We start from the raw sequence: 21,642 nt of genomic DNA on the forward strand, positions 1-21,642 counted from the left end.
AGTTTGAGTGAACTCCGGGAGTTGGTGATGGACAGGGAGGCCTGACGTGCTGTGATTCATGGGGTCGTGGAGAGTCGGACATGACTGAGCGACTGAACTGAACTGAACTGAACTGAGTGCAGCACTTTCACAGCATCATCTTTCAAGATTTGAAATAGCTCAACTGGAATTCCATCACCTCCACTAGCTTTGATCGTAGTGATGCTTCCTAAGGCCCACTTGACTTCCAATTCTGGGATGTCTAAATAAAAAAAAATATTTAGAACCCATCATTTTAATTTCTTCTCTCTACATTTAATACAACAGAATGGAATTGCATACCCACTCCATTATTCTTGCCTGGGAAATCCCATGGATAGAGGAGCCTGGTGTGCTAAGGTACATGGCTTCACAAAGAGTCAGACATGACTTGGTGACTATAGAACAACAACAGTGGAATGGCATAGGTGACCAGAAGCAGTAATTCTGACTTCCAGGTCCCTGCTTCTTGCCGTACCCCACATACAACTACATCTTCATAACCTGGCCTAAAATCCCACCTCTCTCAGGTTGCTGAGATTGTGTCTTCAGTAACCCATCATGTCATGGGTTCTGGAGTCAGAACCCTCACTAGCTGTGTGGCCTGCAGTAAGGTCACTCCCCTGGGCCGTGGTCTACTGATCCAGAAGGGTACTTATCTCTGAAGTGTTCTGAGGGATTAAATGAGTTAACAGGCAAATGCACTTAGAACAGAGTCTGGCATGTATTAATAGTAAGTGATAGATCAAGGTAAGCTAATATTACTGATGTCTTAGTCACATCACAGAATCAACTGCAGTTCTTGTATAACTGACCACTGTTCTGTTAGGAGAGCTTGGAATTGGAGGCACACTGACATGGAGCATTGAAAGCAAATGAGTCCTGTCATCCCTTAATTCATCTCACATTTTTGAACTTTTTTTTTCATCTAACTTTTTTTACTTCAATCATGACTTAATAATTTGAGAATCCAGTTCGTTTTCACAATGTCAGCAGGGGCCCGTAAATTCGAAGCGTTACTGTTGCATTTCTGGAACGTGTCTGAAGGAGGCAGCGCCAGGAGGAAAGGCTGGATTAGGAGTCTGAAGACCCAGAGTCACTATCAGGCTGCCTGACCTTGGTTCTTAACTGGGCTTCACTCTCCTCTTCTGTAAAATGCCTGATCTCTAAGGCACTGGGAAGCATGCGTCCCAGTGTCCTCAGTAAGATCCAGTTCAGTTCAGTTCAGTTCAGTCGCTCAGTCGTGTCCGACTCTCCGCGACCCCATGAATCACAGCATGTCAGGCCTCCCTGTCCATCACCAACTCCCGGAGTTCCAGTAAAGATGTGAAAATACGACAGATGTTTCTGTAGGGCGTAGACAATAACTGTAGGAATATTTAAGAAACCGTTAGTAGAGGTATGGTGGGGGCTGGGGCAGAGAAGTCTTGTGTAACCTTCTAAATGAAAAATGAAAAAAATCTGAGAAATAAATTAGTTTGCTTAAAAATTTTTTTAAACACCAGGCCACTGAATGGGCCTTCTTTCGCGGATTGAGAAGGGGACGTTTGTCCGGACCGCCTCTGATTCCTGGCCCTGTGGCCACTCTCCACTGTCCCTCGCCGCCGCGCGCCCGCGCACCCGCCTCACTTTGACCCGCCAGATCTGAGCGCGGATGCCGAAGCAGCTGCGGCCATCTTAACTATGGACAAGAGGCCCTAGCAAGGCCACCGGCCGAACAGCAAGAGAAGAAAACTCGAGGGGGGAATAAACCAGATCATCAATGCCTTTCTCTAAAATGGACGGTAGAGTGCCACCGCCTCTTCTGAGGGCGCCTTTATTTCTCGGCCCACGGACCAATGAGTTCGGTTAACGGGCCGTTTCCCGCAGTCCTAGAGGGGCCCCACCATAAGCTACTTCCGGTCGCCTGGGCCCTGAGGGACCCACCCCGACCCTGCCTCGGAGGCCGAGTCGCTAGAGTCTGACCCGGGAGAAGTGGGGGTGGCCGTAGGACTCCACCTCCGGCTCCCGATCTGGGCGCCCAGCGGTGTCGGTGAAGACCCGGCGGGAAGAAGGTGGGAGAAGGCCGCGGACATCGTGAAAGTGGCCCTGTATTTCTTCCCCGAGGAGTGGGGTATCTGCAGTGAAACACCTCCACCTGGGCGCGTACGGTGACGCCCAGCGTCCCGGATCTCCGAAAAGGGAAGGGAGTGGGTGGAATGAGCCGGGCCGGGTGCCTCATGATAATTGGTTCCCGGGATCCTCGCCAGATCAGCCTGACTGAAATTCATGAGTTACCCTCCACTGTCAGAAACCAATACTGGCTCCCCAAGACTTGTGCAAAAACTAAAGAACCTGTACCGGCCTTCAAGGCCCATCGCACTCTAACCTCTTCCTCTTTCTCTACCAGCATGCCATCTCATTGGCTCCTGCCAAGTAGAATCTTTGTTCTTTGGACATGCTTCTAGCTTAATGAATCTTGTTCTTGCTATTCTGCTGTGTTACACACTACCCTCCAACTCACACCCTTCACCGCCTTTCTCAAATGCCATCTTCAAGAAATTTCTTGGGAGAGGGATAAATTGGGAGATTGGGATTGACACATACACACTACTATATATATTAAATAGATAACTAGAGCTTCCCTGGTGGCTCAGTGGTAAAGAATCTGCCTGCCAACGCAGGAGACATGAGTTCAGTACTGGTCTGGGGAGAGCCCACGTGCCGAAGAGCAGCTAAGCGCAGGTGTCACAACTACTGAAGCCTGTGCACTCTAGAGCTTGTGCTCTGCAATAAGAGAGGCCACTGCACTGAGAAGCCCTGGCACTGTAATTAGAGAGTAACCACCACTCTCCGAAACTGGAGAAAAGTCCTCACAGCAACAAAGATGCAACACAACCAATAAATAAATAAAATTTTAAAAAATAAAATAGATAACTAATAGGGACCTGCTATAGAGCATAGGGAACTCTACTCAATACTCTAATGATCTATATGGGGAAAGAATCTAAAAAAGAATAAATGTATATGTAACTGATTCACTTTGTTGTACACCTGAAATTAACACAACACTGTAAATCAACTATACTCCCAATACAAATTTATAAAAGAAGAAGGAAAGAAAGAGAGTAAAGAAATTTCTTCTGGAGCTCTTCTGCCCTGTACTGGAGGTCTCCAAACTGTGGCTCTGTGTCCATCTCTAGCCCTGAGCACAATCTGCCCAGAAGTCCTCTCTGCACCTTTGCCAGCAAAGCTCCTACCTGGAATCTCTCTTAAAACATCTAGAACAATGCCTGGCATATATGAGGTGCCCAGTGTGCTGTGTGCTTAGTCGCTCAGTTGTGTCTGACTCTTTGTGACCTCATGGACTGTAGCCTGACAGGCTCCTCTGTCCATGGAGATTCTCAAGGTAAGAATACTGGACCAATGTGCTGTGCCCTCCTCCAGGGGATCTTCCCAAATCAGGGTTTGAACCCAGGTCTCCCACTTTGCAAGCTTATTCTTTCCTGTCTCAGAAGTCCAAGGTGCCCAACACATTTTCATTAAATGAACGCAAAGTTGCCCTCAGGCTGCATCTTCATCCCCATGCCACCGAGTGCAATCATGGTTTGCCTTTACCTACAACTTGGCCCAGTGCACTTCCTCTCTCTCTTTTAAATGTTTATTTTATTTGGGTGCTCGGGGTCTTAGTTTTGGCAAAGGGATCACATGGACTCTAGCTGTAGCTCACAGGCTCAGTGGTTGTGACTCGGGGCTTAGTTGCTTCAAGGCTTGTGGTACCTTAGTTCTCCAACCAACGATTAAACCTGAGTCCCCTGCATTGCAAGGCAGATTCTTAACCACTGGACCACCAGGGAAGTCCACATAGGTAGTCTTAAGAAATGTTTATTGAATGATTAGCATTCTGCCCCAGTTTAGTGAAAAGTGGAAGTGTTAGTCACTCAGTTATGTCCGACTCTGTTGTGACCCCATGGACTGTAGCCCACCAAGGCTCCTCTGTCCATGGAATTCTCCAGGCAAGAATACCGGAAGGGGTTGCCATTCCCTTCTCCAGGGGATCTTCCCGACCCAGGGATTGAACCCACATGTCCCACATTATTTCTGGCAGATTCTTTACCATCTGAGCCACCAGAGATCCCCAGTTTTGCCAGACCCCAAACCAGCTCTTATCAAATGGGTGGAGGAGGAGACCCAGCTGTGGGGGTACAGATGCTCAGGATTCCCAGGAGTAGGAAGTCTGAAAGAAAACCAGAAAGATGAAAAGTAGAAGCGATGTCCCAGTTCCAGCTGGAAGGGAAAAACGTTTGTTAAGTAAGAAACACCCTCTGCATGTTCTTTACCACTGACGTTACTAGTTTTTGCTGATCTGAATTTATGACACCCACTGGATATTGCAATCTTGACCTTCTCTTTCTCACTTAATTGGCTCTGAGGCATCCAAGTGGTCCCATGATTAGGTCATACTTTATGAATCATCCAAAGGTCAGTGACCATGTGTGAATTCAAGTTTAAGAGGGAGGCAGTTTGAGACTTCCCATAGTTAATATTTTGTGCTCCCAAGGCATGTCCCACAGCATGGCCAAAAAATAGAAGTTTAGGATGGAGGCAGTTTATTTGTCTCTCAGGTCCCTGCCTTATAACTGCTGCTCCTCTAGTTGAGAGTATCTCCTCTGTTGACCCTGGAGTGGGTGGGAATGTCCCTCACCTGCAAGCCCTCAACTGGCCAACACAGTCTAGAAGGGGGCTTCCAGGGACTGGGTATCCGCTGAATGCTTCTTAGTGAAGTTTGGTTCTATCAACCTGAACATGAGTAGGCCTTGGAGAGTTAACAGGGAAAAATGTAAGTTTTGAATCTGTTTCCCAGCACTCATTCAGAAAAGTGATACATTTGGAAGGGGTCAGCAGAAGGAGTCTATCTGGGAGTTGTCAATAGGCCCTAGAGTCAGAGACACCGATGTGGTCTTTGAGCCTGTGGCCAAGGTTTCCTGTAGTCGGGGTTTTCCCAGACCCTCAGCTTGTGCCCAGCTTCAGCACCTGGCACTGAGGACTTGCCTTCATCCCCATCCGGAGTGCGATTATGCTTTACCCTTACCTTCAACTTGGCCCAGCGCACTCTTTTTTTTTTTTTAATATTTATTTTATTTGGCGGTGCCAGGTCTTAGTTGTGGCATGTGAAGTCTTTGCTGCAGCATGTGGGATCTAGTTCCCTGACCAAAGGTTGAACCCAGACCCCCTGCAGTGGAAGCATAGAGTCCTAACCACTGGATCGCCTGGGGAGTCTGGGCCCAGTGCACTCTGGAGAGGGACCCTTCACCTGCAGTGAGTGCCATGCCTCTCACACTATTTGTTGACTCACACAGGCAAGGAGTCTTACTACTGTCCCCACAGTGGAAGGTGCTGCAGCCAGAGGCCACTAGCAGACCCACCAGCCTGGTGCCGTGGCCCTCAGAGTCCCATCTAGGGGAGCAGACTCTGCCCTAAGCTCCTCTCCAGGAGGGTCCAGACTCCCCTGCAAGTTTCCAGCACTACCCAGTGCTCTCTTCCAGGTCTGTGTGTGATGGGGATGGCACTGACAGGTGACAAAAAGCCTTCACTCTTAATGGAAATTTTCTATTGTCTTTTTTGTCTTTCAGGGGGTCTGAGAGGCCCCTAGTCAACTCTCTGCCCTTAGTCCTTGACCTCTACTGGCCACCCTCCAACAAGCCTCTCTCTTTGGCCAGGCTGACCCCTCCCAAGTTTATGTCTTCCCCTTCCCTTCTTCTGTTAAGATTTTTTTTTTTTTGGCTGTGCTGAATCTTAATTGCAGCACGAAGGATCTTCAATCTTCATGGCAGCACGCGGGATCTTTAGTTTCAGCATGCAAATTCAGTTGCAGCCTGTGGGATCTAGTTCCCTGATCAGGGATCGAACCAGGCCCCCCTGCACTGGCAGTGCAGAGTCTTAGCCACTGGGTCACCAGGGAAGTTCAGAGATCGGTTCTTTACTTGCCCAGCTGCCCTGGGGAGAAGCAGCCACCAGCAACAAGGAGTCTGCGAAAGTCTCAGGGAGGCCTTTGGAAGGAAGGAGGCAAACAGACCAAAGCTCCAGAGTAAGCCCCCAGATCAGCAAATGTGAAGCGCATGTCCATGAAGTGTGTGAAATGCAGTGATTGATTTATCTGGCCAAAGGAAAAATATCAAGGCTTCTTAGGGCAGGGTATATTTATGAAGGCTTGTGGGAAGCACTGAGTGGGCAGTCAATAAATGTGTCCAGTGAGAGCTTGGAGGTAAAAATGATGAAGAGAGTTGGTGCCATTTGCTAAGACAACACCCCAGGGGCGGCAGGCAGAGGGAAATAAAGGATGAGTTCAGCTTGAGCCTGCAAAATCCGAGGTGTTCGTGGGCCATACATGCCAGGGCACGGTGGCAAGTGGCTCTGGGACCAGGAATTCAAGGAACTCGCCTTGAGCTAGAGCTAAATGGATGTTCCGGAGGCGTTCTGAAGGATACGTGGGGAGGGGGTAAGCTTACAGAAAGAGGGTCCTTCCGACCTTTCTCAGACCTCATTCTACCCTCCCCCGGTTGCCCTCACGATCTCCTGAAACTGAAGTTCCCAGAATTTCAATAGCTCGATCAAGTTTCTTTTACCCGCTCCATTCTTTTACCCTCAACACTGGAGGAAGCGTGCGGTCACCCAGCGATGGGCCAGCCACGAAACCTAACATTTGAAATCACCGCGCGGAGCGGGCCGGGGTCGGGGCTGGAGGTCGCTGCTCCAAGTCTGGGCGGAGCCGCGGCGAGGCCTCCGGCGCGGCGGGCGCGGGGACCCGGCGGGGAGGCCCGGCGCCGCCACCCCCCACCCCGCGCCCGGGCCGGTGGCGGCGCCTTCCCGGGCGTCTGTAGCCGCCGCGGCCATGTTGGCTGAGGGCTCGAAGACAAAGCCACCTGGAGACAGCCGGGTGGCGTCATCCGGGAACGATGGCACGGGAGCGAAATGCGTGGGGCCGCGTGGCCGCCATCTCTTAGGAGAGCACCTTCAGCCGCCTGCCTTCAATGTTCAGCCACCCCCGTGGACCCTCGAGGGGCCGTTCCTGCTCTCCCGGCCTCCCGATTGCGCCCCGACCCTTGAGCCCGGCCGGGGAGCGTTCTGGATCTCGGAGGCTTCGCGGACCCCGGCAGATAGGGGTGGCTCCGGCCCGCCGCCCGGATGGCATTTACGATGGCGCCGCTCCCGGCCCCGCTCCGCGCGCGGGAACCTAACGGGGTCAGGCCCCAGGGGGGGACATCCGAGCCCGTGAGCTTCGCGGACGTGGCCGTGTACTTCTCCCCGGAGGAGTGGGGGTATCTGCGGCCCGCGCAGAGGGCCTTGTACCGGGACGTGATGCGGGAGACCTATGACCACCTGGGCGCGCTCGGTGAGGCCCCACCTGCTCGCCTGTGCTCACACCCCGGTCCACCCCGCCCAGCCTCCGGATCCTGCACGTGGAGTGGGAGGCCCCAGGAAGTCGGGACCCTGGGCGGCGGCCTCCCCCGCAGCGTGGGCGTTGCGTTCTCTCCCCCTTCCCTCCAGGCTTCCGAGGCAGCAAGCCAGCCCTCATCTCCTGGGTGGAGGAAGAGGCAGAACTGTGGGGTCCAGATGCCGGGCCTCCTGAGATGGAAGAGTGTCTTACAGAAGCAGACACAGGTGAAGTAGTGGGGAGTTCCACTGGGTCCTACTCATCATGTTACCCTCTGCCAACTCCTTACCTGCTCATCAGTTTCCTGCCTGAATTGCTTTCCCAGCTAAGGTTATTATTATGCCTGATCCCTGCCTAGCTTCTGGAGTCAGTCTAGAAAGGGCCCGAGAGTGTGACCCAGGCATCCCTGCCTCTCCACTCCCCAGCTCCTCCGAACCTAAGCCCCTGACCTATGGCTGGTCTCTAAGTTCCTCTGAGCGCCACATCCCCCCACCTGCTGTTTGCCTGTTCTCTAGCTCCTCCACCACCTCCTGTGTTCACTTTTTTTTTGTTACATTTTTGTCGCAGCCTCCTTTCTCTTGGCTGGTACTGTTTTGTTCCTCTGCTTCATCCTGTCCTCCAGTTGCACTTGTGCCCAGCCCCTTTGAGCTGGGCAGTGCCCGCCCCCTTCGTTCCTCTCTTTGTGCTGTTCCCGCTGCTGGCTGCATCCTTAACATCCACTCGTGCTCTGTGGTCTAGCTCAACTGTCGTCCCCCCGACGCCCATTTCCCCAGCTCCCAGAATGTTCCGGGCCCCTGTCCTTCCTTCTCTACGGTTTTTCTTTCTGTCCCGTGCGACCGAGGGTTAAGTGGAACTTCTAACTTCCCTGCCTGTACCGAGCTGAGTCCCAGAGGCAGCTGTGTCTAAGAGGCTTCTCTGTCCCTACATAGTGGGTGTGGGCATCAAGGACCAGGATAAGCCGAGGTCTGAGCTCTCCCCGTGTCTCCCAGCAGGTTCCGGAAAGCAAGCAGAAAAAGGACAAAGAGGAGGGAGGGAGGCACTGGGGAAGATCCTTTCTGTGGACGCTCAGCTTCCCGGGCTGACGGCTCTCAAACCCCTCTCTGCTGGCTTTCCTCATGGTTGGCAGCAGCCATCGAAGGTGCCTCGCCGGGGTCGCCCGCCACTTTCTGCCCACTCCCCGGTCCCCAGAGCCGACCAGCGGCATGGCTGCTGCGTGTGCGGGAAGAGTTTCGCCTGGCGCTCCACCCTGATGGAGCATCTCTACACCCACACGGGCGAGAAGCCCTTCCGCTGCCCGGACTGTGGCAAGGGCTTCAGCCAGGCGTCCTCTCTGAGCAAGCACCGGGCCATCCACCGTGGGGAACGGCCCCACCGCTGCCCGGACTGCGGCCGGGCCTTCACCCAGCGCTCGGCGCTCACCACCCACCTCCGGGTCCACACGGGCGAGAAGCCCTACCGCTGCGCCGACTGCGGCCGCTGCTTCAGCCAGAGCTCCGCCCTCTACCAGCACCAGCGGGTCCACAGCGGGGAGACCCCCTTCCCCTGCCCGCACTGTGGCCGCGCCTTCGCCCACGCCTCCGACCTCCGGCGCCACGTGCGCACCCACACCGGCGAGAAGCCCTACCCGTGCCCGGACTGCGGGCGCCGCTTCCGCCAGAGCTCGGAGATGGCCGCCCACCGGCGCACCCACAGCGGCGAGCGCCCCTACGCCTGTCCTCAGTGCGGCAGGTGCTTTGGCCAGAAGTCAGCCATGGCCAAGCACCAGTGGGTCCATCGTCCAGGGGCGGGGGTGCGCAGGGGCGGGGGTGCCGGTGGGCTGCCTGTGTCCCTGGCCTCCGCCCGAGGGGACCTGGACCCCCCCGTGGGCTTCCAGCATTACCCAGGGATATTCCAGGAGTGTGGGTGACAAGGCCAAGGGTGAAGATGGTGACGTTGTCTGAGGCCCAGGATGGCCTCAGGGGCCTCAGACTCAGGCAACTCCGGGGAGGTCACAAAATTCCCAGAGGGCGGTGGACCTGGGGGTGGGGGGTGAGGACCATTTTATCTTAGGCCTTCACCAGTTTCATCTGCTGAGACCTTGTCCCCTATGGTCCCAGACTCTAGAGCCCCCTTTGTCGAGTCAGGGCTGAGGTAAGAACCCCCACTAGACTTCCACTATGGGAAAGGCTGTTTCTCAGCTTAGGTGTAAGAGAACTGAGGTGGAGAATTTTGTTTTATCCACTGACTTGACTGCAGAAGTTAAAAACTGATGGCCAGGTACTGAATCTGGTCTCCAACAGCCTTTTATAATACATGTATTTTTAGACCAGCCAGCATTTTTAAGTGTTATGAATTATTTGTTAAGATGTAAAAATCAGGCTATTTCACACAAAAACCAAGTTTCTGGCCTCTTGAAAAAATCCAAAGATTTGGCGACTTGACCTGAGCTCCCACAAAACCACAATTGACAGGAGCTGAGAGGCCCCTTTCGGAGAAGGCAATGGCAAGCCACTCCAGTACTCTTGCCTAGAAAATCCCATGGATGGAGGAGCCTGGTAGGCTGCAGTCCATGGGATCGCTATGAGTCGGACATGACTGAGCAACTTCACTTTCACTTTTCACTTTCACACATTGGAGAAGGAAATGGCAACCCACTCCAGTGTTCTTGCCTGGAGAATCCAGGGACAGGGGAGCCTGGTAGGCTGCCATCTATGGGGTCGCACAGAGTCAGACACGACTGAAGTGACTTAGCAGCTTAGCAGCAGCAGAGAAGCCCCTTTGAATGTAGCCGAGGCTCTTCAGTTCAGCCCACCTGCCAACTCCTTAGCACTTCCTGACCAGTGTCATGGCTGTTTCTAGCAAAGCAGGCCCTCTCCATCTGGCATTTTCTACTCATTTACATGACCTGTTGGACTCCTGTAGTCATTTTTTTTAATATGTATTTTTAATACATAAAAATATGTATTTATTTATTTGGCTGGTCTTAGTTGCAGCATGCAGGATCTAGTTCCCCAACCAGGGATCAAACCTGAGCCCGCTGCATTGGGAGCACTGAGTCTTAGCCACTGGACCGCCAGGGATGTCCCCTCCTGTAGTCATTTGAGTTTAAAAACTGTAGTCTATGGCATTCAGTTGGTTTTGAATCAGGGATTCAGGTGGAGAGCACATTTGTGAAAGGGCAGCAGGAGAGAAGTAAAAGCAGGCTTTTATGTTAGATCTTGGCTCACATTGCATTTTATGGCTTACAAAGGACTGTCCTGTCCATCAACTCAATTCACCCTCATAATTGCCTATGGAAGGAAGCATCTGCTTGGAGAGGACAGATCATCAGGAAGAGTAAATTAGAACTGAATCTTTTCAATATTTATTTATTGGCTGCATTGGGTCTAGTTGTGGCACACAAGCTCAGTAGTTGTGGGGTGCAGGTTTAGTTGCCCTGTGGTATGTAGGATCCTTGTTCCCAGGCCAGGGATTGAACCTGCATCCTCTCCATTGGAAGGTGGATTCTTAACCAGTGGACCACCAGGGAAGTTCCAGGACTGAATCTGTTGCCCCAAACAAGTGGTGTCTCCACCTCGGCACCCCTCAGCTGACCTGCACTTCCTGTTTCTGAAGAAGGACCTGAAAACCCCTGTGATATGTCGGATCTTTGTTCCTTCTTGGGTCTCCCTGAGAGAGCCCTATGGCTTAGGCTTTGCCACTTTAGGCTCAGATGGGAAGGTCTCATTACATTTTTTTTTTAAATGGCTTTATTTCATTTAATCTTTTGCTCTGTGGCATGTAGGATCTTTGTTCCCTGAGCAGGGATCAAACCTGTGCCCCTTGCATAGGAAGCGCAGAGTCTTAACCATTGGACCACCAGGGAAGTCCCTCATCACATTTTTGAACTGAAAGAGATCTTAGGCTTTCCATTCTTTTACAGTTGGGGACACAGACTGGGAAAGACTGAGTAACCTGCCCAAGATCTCACACAGGGCGAGATATGCTAGGATTCTGGGTTTCCTTTTGTCTTTACCATACCACTCCTGAGTTCCTAGTCAGTGTCTCAGCCAGGGTTCTGGAGGCATCTCCCAGGAAGGGACAGAGCAGCCCAGTGTCAGTGAAGCCCAGGTACGGGATGAGTGACACAGCCAACAAGGCAAAAAAAAAACCAGCCTGAGAGGAGAGTTCCAGGGCCAACAAAATCAAAGCTTGCATTCTTCACTCTCTAGGATCTCCATCAGCAGCAAAGGGGGACCAGAATAGGAACATTTGGGGTCAGTAGCCAGAGGGAACTGTGCTTGTCTATATTCCCAAGCTCTGCACAGAACCCCTCCCCCATCACCCCGCGACTCCATTATTCATCTACCACTCATTTCTTTGTGGTCAGAGTTCAGCATTGCCCAGGGGATGGAAGCAGCCAGCCATGGACAGACAGACTCTTTCCTGCTGCTGGTCAGGACAACCTTTCACCTTAAGTAGGATTAGCAAGGGCTTATGTCCTCGGTTGCCTTCTGACAACTCAGCCCTGTGTCTGGCCTAACTTAGGAAGAAACCAGATTTGTCAACCGAAAGGAACTTCTAAAGGAAGAGCTTGAAAATTTGGGGAAAAGACACTGTTTAGGTAAAATGATGAACTGACTTGATTCCAACCTAATTGGCCCCAACAAGACCTCTCTTAGCCTTAAGTTCACTGGGAGAATCTGCCAACTGTCACAAGGGAGATGTGGGAGTGAGGAGAGGCACCTTGGCAGTAGGAGCTACCTTTTAATCCCCTAAAGAAGCCATCCTTCTGCCCTTCAGCACTGCCTGAGGAACGCACGGCCTGCAATACCAGTTCTCAGCTCAGCCTCAAAGCCAGATCTAGACCCTGCCCTGAGCTTGCAAATTAAAAGTATTGTAATTACTACTTTCTCTTGAGTACTTTGAAGTTTTCAAGACTTGCTTAGGGCCCCCAAACCAAATCCAACTCCTCTGCTTCCTGCCCTCCTGACCCAACTTTCCTCCACTTAATGAATTTTTGAGTGTCATGGAACACCTAAGCCTCAGTCTTGCCCCCTTAGCTCCTCACTTCTTGGCACGGATTCTTCCCCCCTCCCCCTGCCAAAGATAGGGCTCCTCTTTAATTATTGGCTACACTGGATGGGACTTCCCTGCTGTGCATAGGCTTTCTCTAGTCTCAGCAAGTGGGGGCTACTCTCTAGCTGTGGTATACGGGCTTCTCATTTCAGTAGCTTCTCTTGTTGCAGACCATGGACTCTCGAGCGTGCAGGCTCAGTAGTTGTGGCTCACAGGCTTAGCTGCATCCGAGGCACATGGATCCTTTCCAGACCAGGGACTGAACCTGTGTCCTCTGAATTGGCAGGCAGATTTTTAACCTCTGGACCACCAGGGACCTACCATAGGTCTTTGAGGCTCAGTCCGCGAAGCAAGTTAAGCCAGGAAGAGGGTTTTTCTAGGGCTTCTTTGGTGCATCAGGAGAAATGCTTGTCTGTACTAGTGAAAACCTGAGCCCTATCCACATGGCCTATCCCTAATGTGTCCAGGCCATGTAAAGGGTATTGATTTGAGCTCCAAAGACCCCCTAAGTCTGGCCGTGGGGGGGGCAATATTTGTTTATGTGTATCTTTCTAGGAACATGTGCAAAGACATTTATGATTCAGAGGCTAAAATCTGCCCCAGACCAGTATTTTTCAAAGGAAGGCCTTTCTACCGCAGAATTATAAGCAGTATCTTTTCAGCAAGCAGCTGTCTCCCTGGGCCCTGTCCCTAGTCTGTTGAGACAGTATTTCCAGGGATGGAATCTTATGCCTGCTAAAGTTTAAGAGGACGACTGCTCTGAACAGAAAACTTATTTTTCTGGCTGCTCTTAGCTTTACAAGTGTAGGGGTTGGTCTCTGGGCATGTTCCAAATGTGTCAGGCCAGCCGATGACCTTGCCATACACACAGACTCCCATTTCCTTTGTTCTTCCCAAAAGGGCCTGTGCCATGACTGGTCTTTTCCTGGGTACCTTAAATCTTGAATATACCAGGACATCGCTTGTAGCATCTGACAGAAGGACTTTTACTTATTTTTTTAGGTTTTTTTTTTCTTTCTTTTTTTGACTATTATTTATATTTGGCTGCACTGGGGCTTTGTTGCTATGCAGAGACTTTCTCTAGTTGCAGCAAGTGGGGGCTACTCTTCATTGTAGTGTGCAGGCTTCTCATTGCTTCTCGTTGCAGAACATGGGCTCTAGGGTACCTGGGCTTCAGTAGTTGTGGCACACAGATTTAGCTGCTCCTCAGTATTCTTGCCTGGAAAATCCCATAGACGGAGGAGCCTGGTAGGTAGGCTGCAGTCCATGGGGTCGCTAAGAGTCAGACATGACTGAGCGACTTCACTTTCACTTTTCACTTTCACACACTGGAGAAGGCAATGGCAACACACTCCAGTGTTCTTGCCTGGAGAATCCCAGGAACGGGGGGAGCCTGGTAGGCTGCTGTCTATGGGGTCACACAGAGTCGGACACGACTGAAGTGACTTAGCAGCAGCAGCACATGATCTTCCTGGACCAGGGCTCGAACACATGTCCCCTGCATTGGCAGGCAGATTCCTAACCACTGCATCACCAGGGAAGCCCCAGAAGGCCTTTCAGAGGGTTTGTCCATTGCATGCAGGGAGGAAGCAGATCACAGAGGTGCCCCTCTCACACTGAGAACCTACCTTGAGTGTGGGCCAAGCCACCATAAACCAAGGCTGCCCACTGAATAGCTCTGCCCCAGTGCTGCTGCACACCACGGGATGATTCTGTGGATAAAGTGGTTGCCCAACTCAGGATACACACACTCAGGGTCAAGTTGGAACCCTCATCAGAGGCTTCCCTGTGCTTCCAGCTTGTCACTGCTATGGGCAGGTGGCAGGCAGAGGCTGCCTGTCTCGAAGGCCCACTGATGAGAGAGGACAGGTGCTGGAGGAGGCTGTCTGGCAGTCAGTCATGTACTAACAGACTGAATTTCCACGTGGAAATACTGGTGCCAGAGCCGACTGAAGCCCTGGCCCCACTCCTGCTACTCACGGGGCTTGAGGCCTGTGCTGTGAAGAGTGCAGGCAGTGGACCACGTCAGAGCTGGGGCTGGAGGGCTCACTATACACTTTTCAGGGGACGGCTGCTCTCTGGTATGAATTTCCTGGTAGGTAAGAAGGTTGGAGGTCTGAGAGAAGTGTCTCATGAAGGTCCTTTGTGTGCTTTGGCAATGATCAGAAGGTGCCCCAGGTCCCACTCTTCCCATAATCACTGCACTTGTAGGCTCTTCTGCCCATGGATTCTCTAGTGCTGGACCCTGTGAGCCATTCTCCACAAAGCTTTTTGGACAGACACTGGGATGGGAGAGAGGTATGGAGCTGGAAGCTGATCGTTTGGAGGGCAGAAAAGGACTTCTGCTTTATTAGTAGGAAGATATCTGTCTGTGATTGTTTGTAAGTCTCTACTGAGAACTGAGATTGTTTCTCTCCAGCCTTTGCCCATTTACAATTCTCCAAATTCTTGTTCTCATCTCTTTTCAGGAGAATGGAAGATATCATCTTTCCTCCCAACCAATTTCCTTCCTTCCTTTGTCTGAGTAGGCAGCAGGAGAACAATGTATGGCTCCTGCATCATTCACAAAGGGAGAATTTGGTTCATTAGTTGTCAAGAACACTATTTTAGCAGCAAGGGTAGAAAAAGGCAAAGAATTGGATTCTATTCAGTTGTCTTTCCAGGATCACTTTTCCTTTGATTCAAAGCTGCAACTATGTTTCTCAGGTTCCCTTTCTCTAGAAGCCTCTATCCAAGTCAGACAGGAATGGAAAATTTTTAACGGCCTTAAAGGCCAGATGGTTCTCTATCCAATTCCCCTCCTGAACTCTTACCCTCACCTGAAGGAATTCTCATAGGATCCTTGCCTCCCTGTGAGAAAATCCAGGAACCAGCGATTAAGGCTCCAAGGGACTGAGTTAAACTCAGGCTTCGGAGCAGGTGGAGGGGAGAAGCAGGGTAACAGAAAAGGAAGCAACGTTCTTTCTGCAGCAGGATCCCCCCCAACCCAACCTCCTCTGCCCGGGACTGGCCCCTTTAGGAACCTGGAACCTGTGAGAAAAAGAAAACTGCTGGGAAGGGGAGAGAGGGGAGCCAAGGGTGTCTGTCCTCAGATCCATGTCTCATTCTTCAGAAAGATAACATCTAATGAAGGGTAAATGAGGGCGGGAAAAGCCCTGAAAGTACAGGTCAGAGTTGACGAGAGACGCCAGGACCTCCCTCGCACTCCTCCCGGGGGCACTTCTGGAGCACGGAGGAGGTGGAACAGGTCTGCGCACCCTGCAACCAATCAGAAAGGTGCCTCGCGTTCCCTGGCGACCCTTAACGCTTAGCAGTTGGTGTAGTGGGAAGAGGCAGATGGTGAGAGCAGGAGCTCCACCAACCAATCGCGGAGCTCCCTGGGAGGGAGGGGCGGTGCCTCTGGAACTGGAGGCGGGGCTGTTTCCTTGGCAACGATCCTAGCCCTCCCAGAGCGGGGGAAGGGTGGAGATTAAGAGAAGCAGTGAGGTGCGGGGCAAGGGGGCGGGGGGGTACCAGGAGGAGTGAGGGTGGGAGCGCCCGTATGGGGGAGTGGAGTTCGAAGAGGGGCGTCCCGGACTCTGGAGCCTCGATGAGCCTAAGTCGGGGGTGAGGGTAGGGGGGAGGTCTGTCCAGGTTCCCGAGACGCGACCAGAACTGACCCCAAGGCCCAGGAGCGGGGGGAGCTAGACACCGCCCCCGCTGGCGCCGGGAAGCGTCGCTCCTTCTCGCTGACCTTGGTCTCGTTTGTCGCCTCGCCCTTGGCCACAGGCACTTACGGACGCAGGGCCCAGGAGACGGACAGATAGGCCCTCGGGCGGACGGAGACCTACGACATAGGCACATAAAATGCCCCAGCCTCTCCCGCGGGCTCCAGGGCGCCCAGTCTTCCCCCTACCTCGACGCCGGGGCCATCCTGCCCAGGGTTAATGCCAACGAGTTTCCACCTCCAGTCGCTCCTAGAGAGGCCGCGAAGCTAGCCGGCGGGGGGAACTGGCCGCGGACGGACACTTCCTGTGCGGAGGGGAGGGGGTCGGCCAGCCGCAGCCCAGCCGGGGGCTGGGAGGCCAGACGACGGGGTCTCGGGTGGGGAGCGGTATCGGGGGGCAGCAAGGCGAGTCGTGAAGCCCCTCACTTCCGAGGCCACGACGCTTGGAGGCCTGCGAGGACCCCAGGACAAGCCGAGACCTTGTGGGTGGGGGCGGGACCGCGGGTAGGGGAGGGGCCGGCGGGCCGGAGAGGCCCAGGGTCAAGACGTCCGGCCTCGGGCCGGGGCTGGACAGCCGGGTCCCCTGGCCGGCACTGAGCGGGCGGGCGGCGAGGGCTCGGGTCTTGGGACACTCAGACCGAGTCGCAGGATCGTCCACCATCGCCCTCGCCGCCGCACTGGGAGCCGGCGGGGATGGAACGGGAGGCGTCGCCGTGGGGCCTCGCGCCCCGAGATATGCAAAGTCCTGATGAAATGGGGAGCCCTGAAGGGTCCCTCAAAGGTGAGGGAGGGAGCGCCCCTCCGAGGAGTGTGCCTGGGAGCGGGAGAGGGGGCTGTAGTGGGTGGGAGGGGAAGAAAGCAGGGGGCTTGGACACCTGGGACTTGGAGGAGGCGGGGTCGGGGACCCGGTGGCCTGGGTTTGCTGAGGGGGAGGTGAGAATTTCAGCACTTGCCCAAGGGCCAGCGACCCTGATTGAGGAGGAGGGAAAGGTTTGTGGCAATTAATGGTGGGACCCAGTAACCTTCCAGGTCCCACACAATCTGGGTTTTTTGTAATTCTCTGATCCTGCAGGCAACATGAGTGAGAATGAGGAAGAGGAAATTTCTCAGCAAGAAGGCACTGGGGACTATGAGGTCGAAGAGATATCTTTTGGGCTTGAACCCCAGAGCCCTGGTTTTGGGCCACAAAGCCCAGAGTTTGAACCCCAAAGCCCCAGGTTTGAGCCTGAAAGCCCAGGTTTTGAGTCCCGAAGCCCTGGGTTTGTGCCCCCAAGCCCTGAATTTGCACCCAGAAGCCCTGAATCAGATTCTCAGAGCCCCGATTTTGAACCTCAAAGCCCTAGGTATGAGCCCCAAAGCCCTGGGTATGAACCCAAGAGCCCTGGATATGAACCCCGGAGCCCTGGGTATGAACCCAAGAGCCCTGGGTATGAACCCCAGAGTCCTGGATATGAATCTCAGAGTCCCAGGTATGAATCCCAGAGCCCAGGGTATGAACCCCAGAATCCGGAGTTCAAAACCCAAAGCCCTGAGTTTGAAGCTGAAAGTTCCAAATTCCAGGAAGGTGCAGAAATGCTTCTGAATCCTGAGGAAAAGAATCCCTTGAGCATCCCCTTGGGAGTCCACCCCTTGGACGCCTTCACCCAGGGGTTTGGGGAACAGCCTGCAGGGGGCATGTCCCTAGGACCCCCATTTGAGATGCCCACGGGGGCCCTGCTGGCTCCACCCCAGTTTGAGATGCTCCAGAATCCCCTGGGCCTGACGGGGACCCTTCGTGGTCCAGGCCGCCGTGGTGGCCGGGCCAGGGGTGGGCAGGGCCCAAGGCCCAACATCTGCGGCATCTGTGGAAAGAGCTTTGGGCGGGGCTCCACCCTGATCCAGCACCAGCGCATCCACACGGGTGAAAAACCCTATAAATGTGAGGTCTGTAGCAAGGCCTTCTCCCAGAGCTCTGACCTCATCAAACACCAGCGCACCCACACGGGCGAGCGGCCCTACAAGTGTCCCCGTTGCGGCAAGGCCTTCGCTGACAGCTCTTACCTGCTTCGCCACCAGCGCACCCACTCTGGTCAGAAGCCTTACAAGTGCCCGCACTGCGGCAAGGCCTTCGGCGACAGCTCCTACCTCCTGCGGCACCAGCGCACTCACAGCCACGAGCGGCCCTACAGCTGTCCTGAGTGTGGCAAGTGCTACAGCCAGAACTCCTCCCTGCGTAGTCACCAGAGGGTGCACACTGGGCAGAGGCCCTTCAGCTGTGGCATCTGCGGCAAGAGCTTCTCCCAGCGCTCGGCACTTATCCCCCATGCCCGCAGCCATGCCCGCGAGAAGCCCTTTAAGTGCCCCGAGTGCGGCAAGCGCTTTGGCCAGAGCTCAGTGCTCGCCATCCACGCCCGCACGCACCTGCCAGGCCGCACCTACAGCTGTCCCGACTGCGGCAAGACCTTCAATCGCTCCTCCACGCTGATTCAGCACCAGCGCTCGCACACGGGCGAGCGGCCCTACAGGTGCGCCGTGTGTGGCAAGGGCTTCTGCCGCTCCTCCACGCTGCTGCAGCATCACCGGGTCCACAGTGGGGAGCGGCCCTACAAGTGCGATGACTGTGGGAAAGCCTTCTCTCAGAGCTCCGACCTCATCCGCCACCAGCGGACCCACGCAGCCGGCCGGCGCTGACCCGGGGCCCCCTCGGGGTTGGGGAGCTGGTAGGCAGAAAAGAAGGGGACAGGGAGCTAGAGCAACCTTGCGAGAGAATAGTGGAGACTCTGGAGGAGAAAAGAGATTCTAGGAGGTGAGGGGGCCGGGGTGGAGGAAGTGACATGCCCCGGAGAATTGTGGGAAATGGGCTATGAAGAGGGGTTGGAGGGAGGCCAAGCTGGCAGCCGGAGGCCCTGGGAGAGATCGAGAAAGAGGCCAGCGGAGAGCTGGCCGCAGCAGCAGCATGCCCCTTGGTGGAAGCCTGGCTTGGCAAAGTGCTAGATGGGGGTGGGGGGAGGGGGGAGGGTTACTTAATTAGATTGGGTAGCTTAGACTGGTAGCTACTGAGACCCTCATTGAATCAGGAAGGGGTGAGGGGAGGGGTGGGACCCAAAGTGGAGCCTGGCTTCTGAGGGCAAACCCCAGCCTCTCTTGTCTTCCTCAGGCTTTGGAGCCCCTGAATTTGAGTTCAATAAAAACCTTTATGTGGTAAAAGAGACTTGTCCTTAAATTTTGTGTGTGGATAGTGCCCTGGGCATTGAGAGACGCTGGGTCATAACGGCAGCCAACGAAGCCATAAGGCCTTGTCTGGGAAGTGCTTTTATATTCAGCGTCTCACTGGAATCCTATAATCCGAGGCACAGGAGATATGACTTGCCCATATCTGCTCAAGTTCATGTCCTGTGCTTTGAATCCTGCACAAATGCGAAGGGGGTTCACTGTCAGTGTGAGAAAACTCTCAACTTTGTTCACAAACACAGAGGGTCTGTCCTTGGGCCAGAAAACAGACCCTGATTCTCACATTCAGGCCTAGAGCCTGCATTCCAGCATTCCTGGGCTCCCAGCACCCAGCTGGGCCATCCCCTCCCCCTCCCAGCTGGAACCTGTAGCCACCCTTCTGTACACACTGACTGATCATGTGTCAATTACAGGGAGTGTCTCCAGTTCCACCCCCACCCACAAGGGAACATACCGGATCCAGTATGAAGGTTAGACAACTTCAGGCTTCTAGACCCTCCCACCAGGCTGGTCCTTTTTAGGACCACCTTGTAACCACCCCACCTTTCTCCTATTCTCCTTTCCTATCTGAGTCTCAGCCCTACTGACACTCGACTTCTCAGGAAATGATGGGGAGTTGGTGCCATCGGTCTGGGGGATTCTGGAGTGTGGCCAGTCATGACCTTAGTTGAAGAGGCCAGGCTGCACCTCAGGGAATTACCCAGCTGCCAGACATCTTGAGATGAACACCTGCTGAGGGCTGGGCAGTGCCCTGTGAAGGAGACATTCAGAACAAGTCTGCCTGGCACCACCTGCCCCCAGCAGCTCAGCCTCACAGGCAGGTGGGGAGTCATTGCTCCATGAGACCTCTAGGGCCCCAGGACCCTGACATCACCCTCGGCCCCACACCCATCCTCACAGCCGCCTTAAAACTTGTCAAAAGCAAATAACCTCTCTAAGCACATTTCAGTCCAACCTCACATGATCTACAAACTCTGGAAAGGGGCCCTAGACACGTAATTCAGTACATTTGGTGTGCTTAGTGGTTTTCAAAGTTTAGATGATTTTGGATACAGAACATTACTTTTCAAGTGAAATCTCAGTTTTTTAAAGACCTTTGTCAAATGTATGCATGTTTCTGTACAGACACTCTACTACACACAATTTCAGATAGTAAAATACTCAAGTTCTCACATCTAATATAGTTCATATATGCTGAACAGAACTGCATTTGAATATCTGACATGATATCATCACATTTGTAGGCATTTACTGCCACATTTATTTCAATTATACAATTCAATCTCCTTATTTTGGAGGTGGATTTTTCTTTGGCTCCAAATTGTAGGCACTTGAAAGCTAGATGGCCTTGGGCACAGAGCCTGTGGTGTTCAACTGGAGCACCACAAGGTAGCCTTGGTTTTTTGTTTTTGTATTTTTCTTTTTGGTCACATGGTTTGTGCCAGATCTTAATTCCCCAGCCAGGAACTGGATCTGTGCCCTTGGCAGTGAAAGTACTGAGTCCTAACCATTGGACTGCCAGGGAATTGCCAGTAGCCTAGGTATTTAAAATCGGTTCAGATAAGGATGGAGATGTAGATGCTCGGCTCCTTTCTTCATAACAGCTCCTGGGGTACCTTCAGTTGCCAGGTGGAGCAGACAGGAAAGGGCAGGTATGTTCTCCCGCGTCAAGGTAGAAGGGATAATGGAAGATCTAGGTCTCCAGCACCAAGTCTCTTGACTCTTGGTCAACCTGTTGCTTTTTTTTTTTTTAATGATCATTTGGTTTATTTATTTACTTATGGCTGTACTGGGTCTTTGATGTTTCCATGGGCTTTTCTCTAGTTGTGGTGAGTGGGGGCTTCTCTTTGCTGTGATGCTCAGGTTTCTTACCATGGTGGGGAGAGTGGGCTCTAGAACTCTGCTCAGTAGCTGTGGTGCACGGGCTTAGTTGCATCTGAGACATGTGGAATCTTCCTGGACTAGGGATCAAACTGGTGTCCCTTGCATTGGCAGGCAGATTCTTATCCACTGTGCCACCAGGGAAGTCTCAGCCTGCTGCTTTTACTACGCCCTCCTGCTTCCCTTGTGGCTCAGCTGTTAAAGAATCCTCCTGCAACATGGGAGACCTGGGTTTGATCTCTGGGTTGGAAAGATCCCATGGAGAAGGGAAAGGCTACCCACTCCAGTTTTCTGGCCTGGAGAATCCCATGGACACAGTCCATAGGGTCGCAAAGAGTCGGACATGACTGAGCGACTTTCACTTCACTTCACCTGC

General features: G+C 53.2%; 2 protein-coding genes across 2 annotated transcripts; both read left to right on the plus strand.

Annotated features, from left to right (window-relative positions):
• Positions 1-6,748: 6,748 nt before the first annotated feature.
• ZNF764 (zinc finger protein 764) lies at positions 6,749-10,623 on the plus strand. The gene is made up of 3 exons (XM_088833167.1): positions 6,749-7,390; positions 7,546-7,659; positions 8,425-10,623. Exons 1-3 carry the CDS (start codon positions 7,183-7,185, stop codon positions 9,336-9,338), a joined length of 1,236 nt encoding a protein of 411 aa, XP_088689293.1. The 5' UTR covers positions 6,749-7,182; the 3' UTR covers positions 9,339-10,623.
• A 6,074-nt stretch (positions 10,624-16,697) lies between these two features.
• ZNF768 (zinc finger protein 768) lies at positions 16,698-19,171 on the plus strand. The gene is made up of 2 exons (XM_088833166.1): positions 16,698-16,956; positions 17,248-19,171. Exons 1-2 carry the CDS (start codon positions 16,869-16,871, stop codon positions 18,843-18,845), a joined length of 1,686 nt encoding a protein of 561 aa, XP_088689292.1. The 5' UTR covers positions 16,698-16,868; the 3' UTR covers positions 18,846-19,171.
• The last annotated feature ends 2,471 nt before the right edge of the window (positions 19,172-21,642 follow it).

This window comes from Moschus berezovskii, chromosome 27, assembly GCF_049115385.1.
Source record: "Moschus berezovskii isolate FMDL1 chromosome 27, NW_MosBer_1.0, whole genome shotgun sequence".
NCBI classification, from domain to species: domain Eukaryota; kingdom Metazoa; phylum Chordata; class Mammalia; order Artiodactyla; family Moschidae; genus Moschus; species Moschus berezovskii.